The sequence below is a fragment of the Coregonus clupeaformis genome, chromosome 36, assembly GCF_020615455.1.
Source record: "Coregonus clupeaformis isolate EN_2021a chromosome 36, ASM2061545v1, whole genome shotgun sequence".
NCBI classification, from domain to species: Eukaryota; Metazoa; Chordata; class Actinopteri; order Salmoniformes; family Salmonidae; genus Coregonus; species Coregonus clupeaformis.
Window position 1 is genome coordinate 13,331,436 of NC_059227.1, and position 18,908 is coordinate 13,350,343.

At 43.6% G+C, this 18,908-nt stretch overlaps 1 protein-coding gene across 2 annotated transcripts in view; it reads right to left on the minus strand.

Moving 5' to 3' along the window:
• brf1b (BRF1 RNA polymerase III transcription initiation factor subunit b) overlaps positions 1–18,908 on the minus strand; it is a 124,599-nt gene that overhangs the window by 60,623 nt on the left and 45,068 nt on the right. For both annotated transcript variants that reach the window (XM_041865878.1, XM_041865879.1), the window contains exons 7-12: positions 8,310–8,459; positions 6,545–6,638; positions 5,952–6,078; positions 5,391–5,430; positions 5,003–5,098; positions 4,328–4,633 (exon numbers count right to left, since the gene is read on the minus strand). In XM_041865878.1, the coding sequence (XP_041721812.1) occupies positions 4,328–4,633; positions 5,003–5,098; positions 5,391–5,430; positions 5,952–6,078; positions 6,545–6,638; positions 8,310–8,459 (813 nt within the window). The remainder of the gene's footprint in view (positions 1–4,327; positions 4,634–5,002; positions 5,099–5,390; positions 5,431–5,951; positions 6,079–6,544; positions 6,639–8,309; positions 8,460–18,908) is intronic.

Genomic DNA, 18,908 nt, shown 5'->3' on the forward strand with positions numbered 1-18,908 from the left:
ACCCCCACAGCATGATGCTGCCACCCCCGTGCTTCACGGTTGGGATGGTGATTTTTGGCTTGCAAGCATCCCCCTTTTTCCTCCAAACATAACAATGGTCATTATGGCCGAACAGATCTATTTTTGTTTCATCAGACCAGAGGACATTTCTCCAAAAGGTAAGATCTTTGTCCCCATGTGCAGTTGCAAACCGTAGTCTGGATTTTCTATGGCGGTTTTGGAGCAGTGGCTTCTTCCTTGCTGAGCGGCCTTTCAGGTTATGTCGATATAGGACTAGTTTTAGTGTGGATATAGATACTTTTGTACCGGTTTCCTCCAGCATCTTCACAAGGTCCTTTGCTGTTGTTCTGGGATTGATTTGCACTTTTCTCACCAAAGTACGTTCATCTCTAGGAGACAGAACACGTCTCCTTCCTGAGCGGTATGACGGCTGCGCTGTCCCATGGTGTTTATACTTGCGTACTATTGTTTGTACAGATGAACGTGGTACCTTCAGGTGTTTGGAAATTGCTCCCAAGGATGAACCAGACTTGTGGAGGTCTACACATTTCTTTCTGAGGTCTTGGCTGATTTCTTTTGATTTTCCCAATATGTCAAGCAAAGAGGCACTGAGTTTGAAGGTAGGCCTTGAAATACATCCACAGGTACACCTCCAATTGACTCAAATGATGTCAATTAGCATATCTGAAGCTTCTAAAGCCATGACATCATTTTCTGGAATTTTCCAAGCTGTTTAAAGGCACAGTCAACTTAGTGTAAGTTTTACTTACTCCAACCTAAGTGTATGAAAACTTCTGACTTCAACTGCATATATATATATATATATATATATATATATATACAGTACCAGTGAAAAGTTTGGACACACCTACTAATTCAAGGGTTTTGCTTTATTTTTACTATTTTCTACATTGTAGAATATAAGTGAAGATATCAAAACTATGAAATAACACATAGAATCATGTAGTAACCAAAAAAGTGTTAAACAAATCAAAATATATTTTATATTTGAGATTCTTCAAATAGCCACCCTTTGCCTTGATGACAGCTTTGCACACTCTTGGCATTCTCTCAACCAGCTTCACCTGGAATGCTTTTCCAACTGTCTTGAAGGAGTTCCCACATGCTGAGCACTTGTTGGCTGCTTTTCCTTCTCTCTGTGGTCCAACTCATCCCAAACAATCTCAATTGGGGTGAGGTCAAGGGATTGTGGAGGCCAGGTCATCTGATGCAGCACTCCATCACTCTCCTTGGTAAAATAGCCCTTACACAGCCTGGAGGTGTGTTGGGTCATTGTCCTGTTGAAAAACAAATGATAGTCCCACTATGCCCAAACCAGATGGGATAGCGTATCGCTGCAGAATGCTGTGGCCACCAGCAAAGTGTCACCAGCAAAGCACCCCCACACCATAACACCTCCTCCTCCATGCTTTATGGTGGGAACTACACATGCGGAGATCATCTGCTCACACACACCGTGTCTCACAAAGACACAGCGGTTGGAACAAAAAATCTCAAATTTGGACTCCAGATCGAGGGACACATTTCCACTGGTCTAATGTCCATTGCTTGTGTTTCTTGGCCCAAGAAGGTCTCTTCTTATTATTGGTGTCCTTTAGTAGTGGTTTCTTTGCAGCAATTCGACCATGAAGGCCTGATTCACACAGTCCCCTCTGAACAGTTGATGTTGAGATGTGTCTGTGACTTGAACTCTGTTAAGCATTTATTTGGGCTGCAATTTCTGAGGCTGGTAACTCTAATGAACTTATCCTCTGCAGCAGAGGTAACTCTGGGTCTTCCATTCCTGTGGCGGTCCTCATGAGAGCCAGTTTCATCCTAGCGCTTGATGGTTTTTGCGACTGCTCTTGAAGAAACTTTCAAAGTTCTTGACACTTTCCGGATTGACTGACCTTCATGTCTTAAAGTAATGATGGACTGTCGTTTCTCTTTGCTTAACTGTTCTTATCTGTTATTATCTGTTCTTGCCATAATATGGACTTGGACATTTACCAAATAGGGCTATCTTCTGTATACCCCCCCACCTTGTCACAATACAACCGATTGGCTCAAACGCATTAAGAAGGAAAGAAATTCCACAAATTAACTTTTAAGAAGGCACACCTGTTAATTGAAACGCATTCCAGGTGACTACCTCATGAAGCTGGTTGAGAGAATGCCAAGAGTGTGCAAAGCTGTCATCAAGGCAAAGTGTGGCTACTTTGAAGAATGTCAAATATAAAATATATTTAGATTTGTTTAACACTTTTATGGTCATGACATGATTCCATATGTGCTATTTCATAGTTTTGATATCTTCACTTATATTCTACAATGTAGAAAATAGTAAAAATAAAGAAAAACCCTTGAATGAGTAGGTGTGTCCAAACTTTTGACTGGTAGTGTATATATATATATATATATATATATATATATATATATACACACACAAAATAAAATACAAAAACACAGTCATGGTAAGCACAAATAAAACATCAGAAATCACCCAGAAAAACAATTACATTCCTCCACAAATAAGTCCCCAATCAATACTTTAAATTGCCCGAACGGCACCAGTACATTAAGATTAAATGTATTTTGAATTTTGTTCCATCAATACGGTGCATCAAAACTAAAAGCAGATTTTCCTAGCGTGAGTAGTAGCAGCTGCACTGATAAATACAGTGAGGGAAAAAAGTATTTGATCCCCTGCTGATTTTGTACGTTTGCCCACTGACAAAGAAATTATCAGTCTATAATTTTAATGGTAGGTTTATTTGAACAGTGAGAGACAGAATAACAACAACAAAAATCTCTAGGAAGAGTCTTGGTGGTTCCAAACTTCTTTCATTTAAGAATGATGGAGGCCACTGTGTTCTTTGGGACCTTCAATGCTGCAGACATTTTTTGGTACCCTTCCCCAGATCTGTGCGTCGACACAATCCTGTCTCGGAGCTCTACGGACAATTCCTTCGACCTCATGACTTGGTTTTTGCTCTGACATGCACTGTCAACTGTGGTACCTTATATACACAGGTGTGTGCCTTTCCAAATCATGTCCAATCAATTGAATTTACCACAGGTGGACTCCAATCCCTGTAGTACACCTTATGTACTTCAAGAAATTCAGACTCAGCCCCATCAATTCACTTCATAGAGTATAGGGTGCAATTTTTAAAGCAGCTAGAGAGAGAGGTGGTGGGCGTATTGATTGGTTAAGTGAGGCTGTGGGATGCGCTGGAGTTAATATCTTTATCCAGCCGGGAGCAGAGAGCCAGAGAGCCTTTCGCTCAGCACAGACTGGCTCACATCATTGATCCGGTATGTTAAATAAAATATAGAGCCCTCTTAAGCCAAATCAAGGCATGTGGTCAAAAGTAGTCAGGGCTATAGGGGAGTCAGTGGGTATGGTGGGTAGAGTGTTTAAGTTGTGTTTGAATGACCCCTCAACCCACGACTGATGTGAGTGGGGTGTGGGGAGAACTCTCAGGCCAAAATGGCAGTTATTAAGAGGGGTGAGAGACCTTTTCAAAGAGGAGAGAGAGAGTGAGAGAGAGGGAGAGAGAGCGCTTTGGGGATCACTTGACTGACAAGCGCTCAATAGGAGATTCTGACCAAACGTCATGCTGAAAGACACACTAAAAAGACATCTAAATGAAGTCTTTTCACAACCAGTATACAACCTGACTGTGACATCACAAAAGACGTCACCCTGACGTTATTGCAACCAGTTTTGCCCACTGGCATTACTAGTTTACGTACCAGTTTGGTGGTTGACTCACAATATCACTCAAGCACAGCTCAAGGTTTTTCCCGGACGATTTTGGTTAGCGGTAACGACACGCACGGGAATCTTGGGTTATTACACGGTTACACGATGTTAGATGGTTCCTCACCCTAAAAATAGTCTATGGGCCTGGAGAAACTAAAATCCAATTCTTTAAAGGGATACTTTGGGATTTTGGCAATGTCTCTGCGTGCAGTTTGAAGGAAGTTGCTAACTAGCGCTAGCACACTTGGTAAGTAGCATTAAAGTAATGACTGGAAGTCTATGGGTAGCAGATACCCATAGACATCCAGTCATTTCGACAACGCTAGTTAGCATTGGCTCGCAAAACTACCTCTAACTTCCTTCATACTGGACACAGAGACATAAAAATGGTATCCACTAGTTCATCTGACTCACAAACTTCAGCTAACATAAGCCACCGCTAGCTAACAATCAATGGAAGTGATAGGAGCAATTGTGCAATGAAAAAAAACAACAACAAAAAACAAATACCAAAACACTATGGAGTTGATTTGATTTGGCCATGTAACTTGGACTCACCGCTGTCCTTGTCCTCTGCGATGCACTCCTGGATGGACTCACTGAGCCCCAGGCTAGCCGCGCTAGGCAGGGGACCCAGGATGGAAGCCAGGGAGGGGCCTCCTCTGGGTGGTGGAGGTGGAGGGGGTGCCTCCTCTGTCCCTCCTTCTCCCCCTCTTTCGTCCCCTTGCTTCTCCCCCTGGATGACCTGGCAGAGGAAGTCCTGGTTGAGGTGTTGGGCGACTGCCTCCAGCTCCTCATCCTCCTCGGGGTCCACCTCCCTAGGGCTGGCGCATGAGGCCTGAGAAAGCACCTCATCCAGCGGGTCTGAGGGTCAGAGGGGAGAGGATGGGTCTTGGGGATATATACAGTACATACACATATTCAGGGATTGAGTCACATAGGTGTTATGTGCGTAGCTGTACTTTAGACACACACACACACACACGCTGCTCTTTTCAGAGTACTCAAAATGACAATCATCCGCAGTTCTCCGCCTGCCATTTTCAAAGGGCAAAAGTGTGACCTCATGACACTGATGAAGCACCTTGTCAGGACTGACCTACAGCATCGCCTTGATTAAAAAACGACAGAAGCCACATAGACGTGCTTCTTGTTGAGTTAGTAAAAAAACACACTAAAGGCAGTGGGCACACACACCCACACACGCAAGTAAACACACAGCCACACACACACCTATTTCTTTGGCATAGGCAGCGTAGATCCCTCTGAGCTTTGGCCTGCTGTTCTCCAGCTCCGTCTCGATCTCGTCTCGGTACAAACTGATTTCACCTGCAGGGGTAGAGAGACAGTGAAACTGAGAATGACAGTGTTTGTTTTCACATTTACAATTCTCTCAATCGTACAGTGACCTAGTTGATCACATGCATTTTATATGACATTTTACATTTCATTTACATTTTACATTACATCACAATTATTTGATGAGGTTTTGTGTTTTATTTACTTACAAAATGCCCAAAGGTCTAAACAAAAACGCTCTCAGTCTTAAAGTTCCAAAACTTTGTGGTTGTGGAACGCTTGCGCTGAGGCTACCTATTACCACAATATAAACCAAACATACCTTGCACTTCATCCAGCTTCTTGGCTAACTCCTGTTCAAGCTAAAATGGGGTAAGGGAGAGTCAAAGTGAAAAAAGCTCCTTGGTAAAAAAACGATTCAGTCAACTGCAGATTTACGGATAGTGCTTTCAGAAGTGTATTTGATTTGCACAGCAGCATGTTCTGGATGGATGAGTTGACACTTGATAAGGAAACTGGCAGTCTGGTCACACATACCAGATTACTTCTCATCCACGTTTGTCGTAAGAACTGAACGAGTCACGCCATGGAACTAAAAGTTTCTAAATCAAGTGTCAACTCCTTCCATCCGGGCCACGCTTCTGTGCAAATCAAATGCACTGAGATATGATTGACAGAGCAAGCCAGCCAATGCCTGGCCATCAATTCCATCCGGGACACGCTGTTGTTCCAATCAAACGAACTGACATGTGATTGATAGGGCAAGCCAGCCAATGCCTGGTTATCAATTCCATCCGAGACATGCTGCTGTGCCAATCAAACACACTGACAGGTGATTGACAGGGCAAGCAAGCCAATGTCTGGACAGAGTCAGATAACGTACCGCCTGCATCTTGACCTTCCTCTGTCCAGCAGTGAAAGAGGGTGGGTCACACTCCTGCTCCAGGTCCACCCGCATGAACTCATCGATGGTCAGCTGACTGGTGGGAGTGTCCTCGAACTCTGTCAGTCTTGACAACAGAAGGAGAGGCGGAGAGTTGTCACTATCTGGTCAAGTTACAAAGGACGGATGTAGACATTTTCTCTATACACACTGATGATGGCCTAACAGCTGAAACATTTGTATTTTGCTCTTACATCCAAATAAAAGCAATAAATAACTTTGAAAATGTATTTCTTTCTTAACTCAAACCTTACCACCAACTTCAAGCCTTACTTTAACCTTAACCCCAGAGATTGCGTGGTCATCTAGCAGCGTATGTGTTAGGGTGTGGGGTTAGGGAAAGTGTAGGCCTTTACCAACAGTGTATACCAACAGTCTTCAATGGACCAAACTGCATTTGCCAACATGATGGGAGCTACTAAGCTAGGCTAGTGTAGGTTTGGTGGATAGCGAGAGGATATGAGCCCTGTCCAGAATAGGGTTCTAGCCATGACAGAGACATGCCCTCATCTGCTCCCCTCCTTAGCTCGTACCTTTTCCTCAGTGTGGCCTCGCACACTTTCACCACTCCAATCACGTCCTTGACGGTGCGGCGGAACTCGTGCATCCGGGCAGCCACCAGCAGGGCTGGGGAAGAGGAGGGGATGACACGGTGATCAACCAACACACACACACACCTCTCTTTTTCACCCACAGAAGGACACACACACACACACACACACACACACACACACACATAGGATCCTCTCTATCACCCACAGTAAGCCACAAGTGCATACGTCCACACGCACGCACACTTTTATTAGCTATTTAGAAAACAGTGTATACTACCTAAAACACAATCAAATAAACACACACACTGTATAAACCATATCTCTGGGTTGTGTAACTTCCAAAGATACTGGTGGTATTGGAAATGGGTCTCTACTTGACTCAATAGTTTCTGCACCAGTGAAGGTCTACACTGGCATACCGCCCAACGCTTTTACCTGCTCTGCAAGTACACGTTTTTTCTTCTCTGTGCGCCGCCTCCACTATGTTTAGCCAGCAATAATAAAATGAATGCTTGTCTAGATCAATTTACTCCTCTGAGAGGTGCAGGAGGAGTTACACAATGGCCCAGTCTTTAGCGTGTCGCAGCAGAGGTAGTCCATAACACATGAAAAAATCTTTATGTACTGTTTTTGAATGCTGTATGCATGGGTTATGAATGTGTTATGAAGTCCTTGTGTAGGTACAGTACCCTTTTTCTGCTGTGCGCTAGACTCACTTCGATAGATTGATTTAGGGCTTTAAGCATCAACTTTGACTAAGTGAAATGTTTGCAACCAACAAAAGAATCCTGAGGGAATACAATTGAAAGATAAAAAGGGCAAAGGAAGGGTTGAGGGATGAGTATTGACATAATTCTCAATAGGGACTGTGTCATGTTTTAGCTTTAGTTTTTCGTGACAAGTGTTTTTGACCAGAGTATCTATACCCTAATGGTCTGTACACACTGGTTGGGACTGCAATAAGTAGGTTAGACCCAATCTCTTCTTTCCATGCGAGAAGAGACACAAGAGGCTGTTGTGCTGTCACCGCGTTGCACTTGCGCACACTTTTGTCGTTCTATATCTGAACAGACCTCACGGATAGAGGAGACGGCTTTTCTGTTCACACCGCATCTTCCACCGACAGAGGACAGGAGCCATTTAAAGCCACCGTGTCCTCGTCTAAACTTCCCCTCCATTGCTCCAAATATTTTGAATGATTAATGAATAAATTATGAATTATTTAGATATCGCAGCAGGCAGCAGATATTGGGGAGGGAAGGCGGGTGGCAGAAGAGCTGAACTTTACACGTGGGGAGGAAGCTTGTTGTGCTATTTATTCCTAAACCATGGGATCTTGCTGACTGCACAGCGCAGAATAGAATAGAAGCTTAAATGCCCTGCTTTAGGGGGCAGAAGGGTCTCAAGCTGTTAGGTTTTGAACACTGTGTTCTTAGACTCCAGGCTAGGTACTGAGTAGGCTTTACAGCCTTTCATGATTGTTGCTTCTCTGCGACCCACAACACATTCATAAAGGAATATCAACTGTCACTTCAATCTGAGTTAAGACCAGTGTTTCAGTGACAAAAACAGTTGAATCTATGGTTCTAGCATTCTGTCTATTCTAAAAGTGTCATGCTGGCACTTTTGGACAGGAATTATTGCATAAGAATAATTGCGCCGATCGAGACCTTCAGGTGGAGAGACTGGTCACTCCAAAGGTTAGGCCAGGTCCTAAAGTTCATCCCCGTGGCAACCGACGTACCTGCCCCACACAGCCCAGAGGGCCTGCGGCCCGTGTGCATCCAGTCCCTCTTCATCCTTTGCAGTAGGCGCAGTGCCGTCATGGACACTTCATGGGTCTTCTCCCCAAATTCCAGCATGTGGGCAAAACGAGGGATGTACAGGCAAGGGTCTTAGGGAAGGAGGAGAGGAGGATGAAATTAGTCATTGAAGTTTATCTTTACAAGTAAGTTAACAATACAAATATGTAGCGTCATAAAAATACAAGGAGGACGAAGGCACTCTTCATTAGGGGTGTGCCGACCTGGCCATACTCGTATTCGTATCTGTAAATTGACAGTTAATAGTCCGATCGGATGATACTCGTGATCGGAAATATAATAATACCTAAGTACAGTGCCTTCAGAAAGTATTCACAACCCTTGGCTTTTTCCACATTTTGTTGTATTACAAAGTGGGACTAAAATAGATGTAATAGAGTACCACAGTATGAGTCATAATACCCATAAAACCTAGCAGTCAAACAGGGAAATGGTTCCAATAGTTTTTCCAATGAATAGTGGAAAAACGATTGGAACCATCTCCCAGTTTGACCGCTAGATTTGATGTGTATTATGACACCTCCACTGTGGGGCTCTATTGTAATGTCAACGATCTACACAAAATACTCTGTAATGTCAAAGTGGAAGAATAATTCTAACATTGGAAAATAAAACACTAATATACAGTATCTTGATTAAATAAGTATTCAACCCCCTGAGTCAATACATGTTAGAATCGTCTTTGTCTTTCTGAGTAAGTCTCTAAGAGCTTTGCACACCTGGATTGTACAATATTGGCACATTATTATTTTCAAAATTCTTCAAGCTCTGTCAAGTTGGTTGTTGATTATTGCTAGATAGCCATTTTCAAGTCTTGTCATTGATTTTCAAGCCGATTTAAGTCAAAACTGTAAATAGGCCACTCAGGAACATTCAATGTCGTCTTGGTAAGCAACTCCAGTGTAAATTTGGCCTTGTGTGTTAGGTAATTGTCCTGCTGAAAGGTGAATTTGTCTCCCAGTGTCTTTTGGAAAGTAGACTGAACCAAGTTTTCATCTAGGATTTTGCCTGTGCTTAGCTCTATTCTGTTTATTTTAATCCTAAAACACTCTCTAGTTCTTGCCGATGACAAGCATACCCATAACATGATACAGCCAGCACCATGCTTGAAAATATGAAGAGCGGTGCTCAGTGATGTGTTATGTTGGATTTGCCCCAAACATAACGCTTTGTATTCAGGACAAAAAGTTCATTTATTTGCCACATTTGTTGCAGTATTACTTTAGTGCCTTATTGCAAGGACGCAGGCTTTCCTTCTTTTTACTCTGTAATTTATGTTAGTATTGTGGAGTAACTACAATGTTGTTGATCCATCCTCAGTTATATCCTATCACAACCATTAAACAGTAACTGTTTTAAAATCACCATTGCCCTCATGGTGAAATCCCTGAGTGGTTTCCTTCCTCTCCAGCAACTGAGTGATGAAGGGCGCCTGTATCTCCTGGTACAATAGTGCCCCCAAGATAATAAAAAATTAATTGCAGACATCACAGAACAAATTAGTCAGGATTATTCTTCAATTACCAGCACTTACGCATCTTGACTATTCCTAATTTGAAAGCCTTAGATGGCTCAAAGTGGAGGAGAGAGTCGCTCAGATTAAATTGTGTCTTGTACATAAGATTGTCCACAGTATGGTCCCCAGGTACCTATGTAACTACTTTAACTTAGTAAGGGATAACCATAACTATTCCACTAGAAGAAGTGAAACTGACGTTTAGATTTCAAAGTGGTATGGGGAAATAAAGTTTTTTATTCTCAGCTGCCATTCCTTGGAATAGTCTTCCGAAGAATTTGAAACGTATAACCTCCATAGGTAGTTTCAAGTTCTCACTGAAAAAATGGCTAAATAGTAGCATGTCTCATAAGTGAGTCGTAAGATACTAGTACGTGGCTGAGAAGGAAATGCATGGGATAGCATATGGTCTGCCTTTTGGTGCCTGTTGTTTATCATATTGTGATTGTCTTGTATATATTAGGGATTGATTGTTTTATATATTAAGGGTATATGAGACAAGGTAGATGTACCTGTCCATAGTTGTTTATTAGGAAATGGAATTGTACTAATTATCTCATGTTATGAAAAAAAAATAAAAAATGTGTCTGTCATTGTCTGTTGCCATTAAAATCGCAACCTAACCTTGTTGCATTCCCCCATCCCTCATAAAAAGGACCACAATGGAAATAAGCTGTTAAGCTTTATTGTTTTATCCTTGATGATTTTCTTAAATTGTATGTGGAGGCGTCACCAGCTGGAGCGCCCTTATGTACAGTGAGGGATAAAAGTATTTGATCCCCTGCTGATTTTGTACGTTTGCCCACTGACAAAGAAATGATCAGTCTATAATTTTAATGGTAGGTTTATTTGAACAGTGAGAGACAGAATAACAACAACAAAAATCCAGAAAAACGCATGTCAAAAATGTTATAAATTGATTTTCATTTTAATGAGGGAAATAAGTATTTTACCCCCTCTCAATCAGAAAGATTTCTAGCTCCCAGGTGTCATTTATACAGGTAACGAGCTGAGATTAGGAGCACACTCTTAAAGGGAGTGCTCCTAATCTCAGCTTGTTACCTGTATAAAAGACACCTGTCCACAGAAGCAATCAATCAATCAGATTCCAAACTCTCCACCATGGCCAAGACCAAAGAGCTCTCCAAGGATGTCAGGGTCAAGATTGTAGACCTACACAAGGCTGGAATGGGCTACAAGACCATCGCCAAGCAGCTTGGTGAGAAGGTGACAACAGTTGGTGCGATTATTCGTAAATGGAAGAAACACAAAATAACTGTCAATCTCCCTCAGCCTGGGGCTCCATGCAAGTTCTCACCTCGTGGAGTTGCAATGATCATGAGAAAGGTGAGGAATCAGCCCAGAACTACACGGGAAGATCTTGTCAATGATCTCAAGGCAGCTGGGACCATAGTCACCAAGAAAACAATTGGTAACACACTACGCCGTGAAGGACTGAAATCCTGCAGCGCCCGCAAGGTCCCCCTGCTCAAGAAAACACATATACAGGGCTGTCTGAAGTTTGCCAATGAACATCTGAATGATTCAGAGGAGAACTGGGTGAAAATATTGTGGTCAGATGAGACCAAAATGGAGCTCTTTGGCATCAACTCAACTCGCCGTGTTTGGAGGAGGAGGAATGCTGCCTATGACCCCAAGAACACCATCCCCACCGTCAAACATGGAGGTGGAAACATTATGCTTTGGGGGGGGGTTCTGCTAAGGGGACAGGACAACTTCACTGCATCAAAGGGACGATGGACGGGGCCATGTACCGTCAAATCTTGGGTGAGAACCTCCTTCCCTTAGCCAGGGCATTGAAAATGGGTCGTGGATGGGTATTCCAGCATGACAATGACCCACAACACACGGCCAAGGCAACAAAGGAGTGGCTCAAGAAGAAGCACATTAAGGTCCTGGAGTGGCCTAACCAGTCTCCAGACCTTAATCCCATAGAAAATATGTGGAGGGAGCTGAAGGTTTGAGTTGCCAAACGTCAGCCTCGAAACCTTAATGACTTGGAGAAGATCTGCAAAGAGGAGTGGGACAAAATCCCTCCTGAGATGTGTGCAAACCTGGTGGCCAACTACAAGAAACGTCTGACCTCTGTGATTGCCAACAAGGGTTTTGCCACCAAGTACTAAGTCATGTTTTGCAGAGGGGTCAAATACTTATTTCCCTCATTAAAATGCAAATCAATTTATAACATTTTTGACATGAGTTTTTCTGGATTTTGTTGTTGTTATTCTGTCTCTCACTGTTCAAATAAACCTACCATTAAAATTATAGACTGATCATTTCTTTGTCAGTGGGCAAACGTACAAAATCAGCAGGGGATCAAATACTTTTTTCTCTTTGTGTTTGTGGGTTTTTGTTCCGTGTTCGGTCATTGATACCGTTGGACGTCACGAGTCGTTTCTTGTTTTGTATTGTGTTTAAACTTTAACTAATTAAAGTATGTTTGTTCATCACGCTGCGCCTTGGTATGTTCCATATGACGATCGTGACAGAAAAACCCACCATGCAACGACCAAGCAGCGTGTCCAGGGGCAGCTGCTTGGTCTACCGTGGTCCTCTGTAGCTCAATTGGTAGAGCATGGCGCTTGTAACGCCAGGGTAGTGGGTTCGATCCCCGGGACCACCCATACGTAAAAAATGTATGCGCACATGACTGTAAGTCGCTTTGGATAAAAGCGTCTGCTAAATGGCATATTATATTATATATTATATAAATAGAGTCCCAGAGCCAGGGTGTGACAGTTGGAGTCAATTCCATTTTAATTCAGTCAATTCAGGAGATGAATTAGAAAGTGACATTTTCAATTCTTAAATCGACATTTCAATTAACTTCCAGAATGTTTATGAAATTAACCACAACTCTCATTTACATACAACTCCATTTGCAACTTAACAAATGTTTGGCAGCTTACTCTAAACTCGCCACTGTAAACTCGCCACTGGCGCCAAGGTTACTGAAGGGGCGAGTGACAGTTATAAAGCAATAAGGAGAGACTGGCATTTTCTTAAGGGCTTGAGGTAGTGTTATGTTAAGAAATATGATTCCATAAGGGCCTTTATTTTTAAAGTACAATGCGGTTAAAGAAACTGTGAGTTTAAATAGGGAACTGGATCTGGTGGTGAGCTCATACCATACTCATATACCATAAAAGAACAGACTTCAATTTGAGTTTTCATCAGTGCCTTTCAATTATGTCCTTTCTACTGTATAAAAGGAGCTTGAAGAAGATGAAAAGACATTCAGCAACTCTTGGTAGCACAATGACCGTTCTGTTGAAAAATATGTATTTTTTGGTTCAAACCAATGTGTTTCGGTAAATGTCAGGGAATTAATAAAAGGTGTTGAAAAGCACTGAGTTTTAAGTCCTCATCGTCAGCTTCAGGGCAAATCTGGGTCCATTTTGTAGAGCAGTGCTGCTCTGTGGGGACTGTTGTTCTCTGCGGGTGTGGTGTCACACCAAGGATATATTCCCAGTATCTTATATAAAGTGAGTGAGAGATAGAACCACCTAGTTCTAGCTAAATCCTTGGCAAACTGTGTAGCTGTCCCACCAAGGCTTAATATTTCCCTGCAGTCCCTATTCCAGTGCTACTTTTAAAGCTATGGCCCATTTAATACAGAGCAATTGGCATACTAGCAAATATAACCAATCAGAGACCTCCTTTTATTTGAATCATTGCACATCCTGCAAATCAACAGCAGAGGGCGACCATTTTGAATCTATTTTCATATTCACTCTGTTGGTAATGCTTAGAAATTGGATCATAATTCTAAAAGAAGCACAGATCCTACTGTGGAACTTTGATAAGCCCGTAGAGTTTATTATGTTCAACAATATATATATATAAAATAAAAGTCAAATTAAAAATCTATATAATATAATTACATATTCATGTTTACATATTTCAATATTCATAAATTAAAGATCTTCTCAGGTAGTTTTATATACGTTTTTTGCCTGTAGTTCTGAAAGTAGCGCCCACGAGCCATAAGTGGTCCCCGAAAATGGTGTACTACGCCACAAATGTGCATATATGTGCACCACGTCATTGCTCTCTCTATCCTCGCTCTAATGTGTGTGCGTCTTGCTAGCTGCCACTAAAAAGGCGAGGGGCTGAAGCTCATTGGCTAAAACTCTAATTGCTAGGGGACTGGCCCACCTGGGGGTAAATGTATGGAAGATGGCGCCACACAGCATCCAAAAAACAATCGCTTTCAAACTAGGGATTTAGTGGCTAATTGAGGTAATATAGTAATTCTGCTGATGAATTATGCATGTATGAACTACATAGTGACACATCCAGCCTAAAGCGGGAGGTTTAAAAAATACTTACTAGTTGCCAAAGTACCGGAGCATGTCTTTAATCTTAGAAAATTGTTATTGAAATCCAAATACTACTCATATTACAAAGCAAGCAGTAAAGCTTCATATGACACCAATTTTCACTTTGTAGCACGTACAGATGAAACATTATGGCGTTTTAAAGGAGGCCTGGGTAAGGGCAAAATGTCACAAATATTCCAACTTCAATTAGCCTAATTACTTTTAAATTATGCTTTAAGATACAAATGTCAAATACTGTATATCTCAACAATCCTTCCTCCAAAGAACAGTTCTATGGATTTAAAAAGTCATGGTCTTTTTTTGTTCTAGTTTCTAGGGGATACTTCGAGATTTAGGCAATCAAATCCTTTATCTACTTCCCCAGAGTCAGATGAACTTGTGGATACATTTTTATGTCTCTGCATCCAGTATGAAGGAAGTTAGAGGTAGTTTCTCGAGCCAATGCTAACTAGCTAGCTGTTCCTGTAGACTTCCAGTCATTGCGCTAACGCTAGTTAGCAATTGCACTAATGATAGTTAGCAACTTCCTTCAAACTGCATGCAGAGACATAAATTTTTTATATTTTATCACCATAGACATGATTGTAATTCTTGATCTGATATACACTGAGTATACAAAACATTAAGAGCAGCTGCTCATTCCATGACAAAGACTGACCAGGTGAATCCCCATGAAAGCTATGATCCCTTATTGATGTCACTTGTTAAATACACTTCAAATCAGTGTAGACGAAGGGGAGGAGACAGGTTAAATAAGAATTTTTAAGCCTTGAGAATATTGAGACATGGATTGTGTATGTGTGCCATTCAGAGGGTGAATGGGCAAGAAAATATTTAAGTGCCTTTGAACGGGGTATGGTAGTAGGTGCCAGGGACACCGATTTGTGTCAAGAACTGCAACACTGCTGGGTTTTTCACGCTCAACAGTTTCCCGTACGCATCAAGAATAGTCCATCACCCAAAGGACATCCAGCCAACTTGACACAACTGTGGGAAGCATTCGAGTCAAAATGTGCCAGCATCCCTGTGGAGTGATTTCCACACCTTGTAGATTTCATGCCCCGTCGAATTGAGGTTGTTCTGAGGGCAAAATGGGGGGGTGCAACTCAATATTAGGAAGGTGTTCCTAATGTTTGGTATACTCAGTCATATACATATCATATACATTTTTCTCCAAGCAACATCAGCACCGAAGCAGACATTTCAAGGAAGCCATTCACAACAAAGAATAATACAGCTTAAATGAAGAATTAACCACAGGATAAGCTCCATATTACACTGGAATTGAAATTAATTTGGAAGTCACTATTTCATTGTAACTGCATGGATAATATAATGTGTGTGTCAAACTTTGATTAGAGGGTGTGATGAATGGTAATGGGTTGAGAAGGGTCTTCAAACAATAGCAGAGTAGCGTAAGTCTACTGGGTGGCTGAATGCCAACTGGATGACCTGAGTTGCTTCCCAAAAGACACCCTATTTCCTATATAGTGCACTGCTTTTGACCCCTATGGATTGACAACTCAAATCACTCAAAAAATGAAAAAAGGGCTTTCTAATTAGCCTTCTTACCCAATGACAGTGTCACGCCCTGACTCAGGGGATGCTTAAATGTTGAGTCAGGGTGTGTATGTTTGTTGTGTGTTTTCTATGTTTCGATCTATTATGTGTAGATCTATGTTGGCCGGTGTGGTTCCCAATCAGAGGCAGCTGTAGCTCGTTGTCTCTGATTGGGGATCATACTTAGGCAGCCTATTGGCACAAGTGGGTTGTAGGATCTTGTTCATTGTAAGGTATGTTGTGTGTGCTACCTTGGACTTCACGTTTCGTTTCTTTTGTCGTGTTGTTTATTACTTTAATAAACATGTACGTATATCACGCTGCGCCTTGGTCTGACCCGTCCTTCAACGAATGTGACAGAAGATCCCACCAAACGAGGACCAAGCAGCATGCCCAGGCGGAGCGAATAGCCATGTCACAGGTGGGCAAATTGTGGTCATGGGAAGAGATATTCGCGGGGAAAGGACCATGGGCTAAGGTAGATGCCCAGGCAGGAGAGGAGCAACGGCAACACGGAGGAGGCCGGTCGAGGAGGAAGCCCGAGAAGCAGCCCCAAGGAAATGTTGGGGGGGCACACGGGGTGGTTGGCGGAGCCTAGGGTTAGAGCAGAGCCAACTCCCTGTACTCACGCGAGGAAGCGTATGACTGGGCAAGCTCCGTGTTATGCGGAGCTACGTACTGTGTCGCCAGTGCGCCGGCACAGTCCTGTACGTCCTGTGCTTGCACCACGCACGTGCCGTGCGAAGATGGGCATCCAGCCAGGACGGGGTGTGCCGGCTCAACGCTCCTGGTCTCCAGGACGCCTCCTCGGTCCCGCATATCCTGCGCCAGTTCTACGAACTGTAGCTACGTACTGTGTCGCCAGTGCGCCGGCACAGTCCTGTACGTCCTGTGCTTGCACCACGCACGTGCCGTGCGAAGATGGGCATCCAGCCAGGACGGGGTGTGCCGGCTCAACGCTCCTGGTCTCCAGGACGCCTCCTCGGTCCCGCATATCCTGCGCCAGTTCTACAAACTGTATCGCCAGTGTGCGTGCACAGCCCAGTGCGTCCTGTGCCAGCACCCCGCACGTGTAGTGCGAAAGTGGGCAGCCAGCCAGGACGGGTTGTGCCAGCTCTCCGCTCTAGACCTCCAGTCCGCCTCCACAGTCCGGCCCGGCCTGTTCCTGCTCCTCGCACCAAGCCAGTGGTGCGCGTCGCCAGCCCGGCCCGGCCTGTTCCTGCTCCTCGCACCAAGCCAGTGGTGCGCGTCGCCAGCCCGGCCCGGCCTGTTCCTGCTCCTCGCACCAAGCCAGTGGTGCGCGTCGCCAGCCCGGCCCGGCCTGTTCCTGCTCCTCGCACCTAGCCGGTGGTGCGCGTCGCCAGTCCGGCCCGGCCCGTTCCTGCCCCTCGCACCAAGCCAGTGGTGCGTGTTCCTAGTCTGCGCCACTCCGGAGCCAGAGCAGTCCGCTCCACCGGGGTCGAGTCCAGCTCCGGTCAGCGGCTCCACTCCGGAGCCAGAGCAGTCCGCTCCACCGGTGCCTGATCCAGCTCCGGTCAGCGACTCCACTACGGAGCCAGAGCAGTCCGCTCCACCGGTGCCTAGTACAGCACCGGTCAGCGGCTCCAGCCCAGACCATGACGTCAGCCCCTCTCCAGGTTCGGGGTCTCCCACACCAGGGTCCAGACAGGGCCTGGCGTATCGTGGGAGGAAGGAGAGGGGAAGCAGCACGCCGAGGTCCAGACCAGACCAGGGGCGCAACAGGGAGGTGGAGAGTAAGTGGTGGTCATGCCCGGAGCCGGATCCGCCACTCAAATAGTTTAATTGAAACTTAAATAAACAATTTCCAGAATCGAATAAAGACTGCAAAAATACATTTATTTAGTAGGCTTTTACCAGCTGCACCGGTTTAAACATGATATGGCCTGCGTATCTAAATCATGGGTTTCAAACATCCATCCCACTGGTGGTTTGAGTAAAAATAAAAAATAAAAAACGTTTTGAATTTTTTGAATGATTTTTATGTTTTTTTTGGGGGGGGGCAGAGGGAACGAACTCAATATACTTTAAAATGACTAAAACCAAATCGAAACTGTGTAGAAATGATAATTGACCTACATTCATACAGTTTATTGACAGTGCCCAGCTCGCTAATAATCACCGAAATTAAAGCTAGACAGTCAAATAAAAATGCAACTGACACCCCTGGTCTTAATGAACGAAAGCCTGAATTAACTTAATAATTAACTGATAATAAACTGAATTAGTCTATCGTAAACAAATACCTGCTTGGACTTTTTGCAGGCTGTGTATCCATCTACTATGTTGTTGTCTTTGTCCACAATGACTCGTAAATCCTTCCAAACCAAAGCGGGGATTTCACTTGCGCAGGACCTGTTTCCACGATGGTGTATTTCATAACATTTATTTTTTATTTATCTGGTTACGTTAGGCATTTTCACATGAGCTAGCCTAGCCAGGGAAAGTAGTCTAAACTTGACAACGTATTCTCACGTGGGGGGATGAAACATAAGTTTCAGCACTACACAAATAATGGACAGTTCCCTGATCCACTGCGTGCGTGGCTAAGGTTCTGCTTATACAGTATGTCTGCCCTACCGCTCACAGAATGGAATTCACAACACAATGCAACACAACTAGCTCCTGGGTTTGTAAAAAATATATTATTATCTTGATTTAAAACATTTCCAACCTTCAATATAATTGTTCTGAACCGCGAACCGAACCGTGGGTTCAAATAATGTTTTCATTACACCCACCAAATGATTTTTCTGCAGGTCAACCAGGAGGAAACGCAGATATTTGACCCGATACAATGCTATACTCTACTTTACTGTACTATGCTGTGCTCTACTGTACTGTACTGTGCTATCCAAACTGTGAAACATTGGCATCTACGATTTGGACCAGACCAAATCTGAACCAATCATGGACTTGACGTCTATGTTTGGGCCAAATCAAATCCGGACCAAAAAACGACATCTGTAGACGTTGAAATCAAGCCATGGCAGACGGACCAAATGTCAATGTATTTTCCAACGTCCATGGACGTCGGCGTCGGACTGTGCTCACTGGGTATC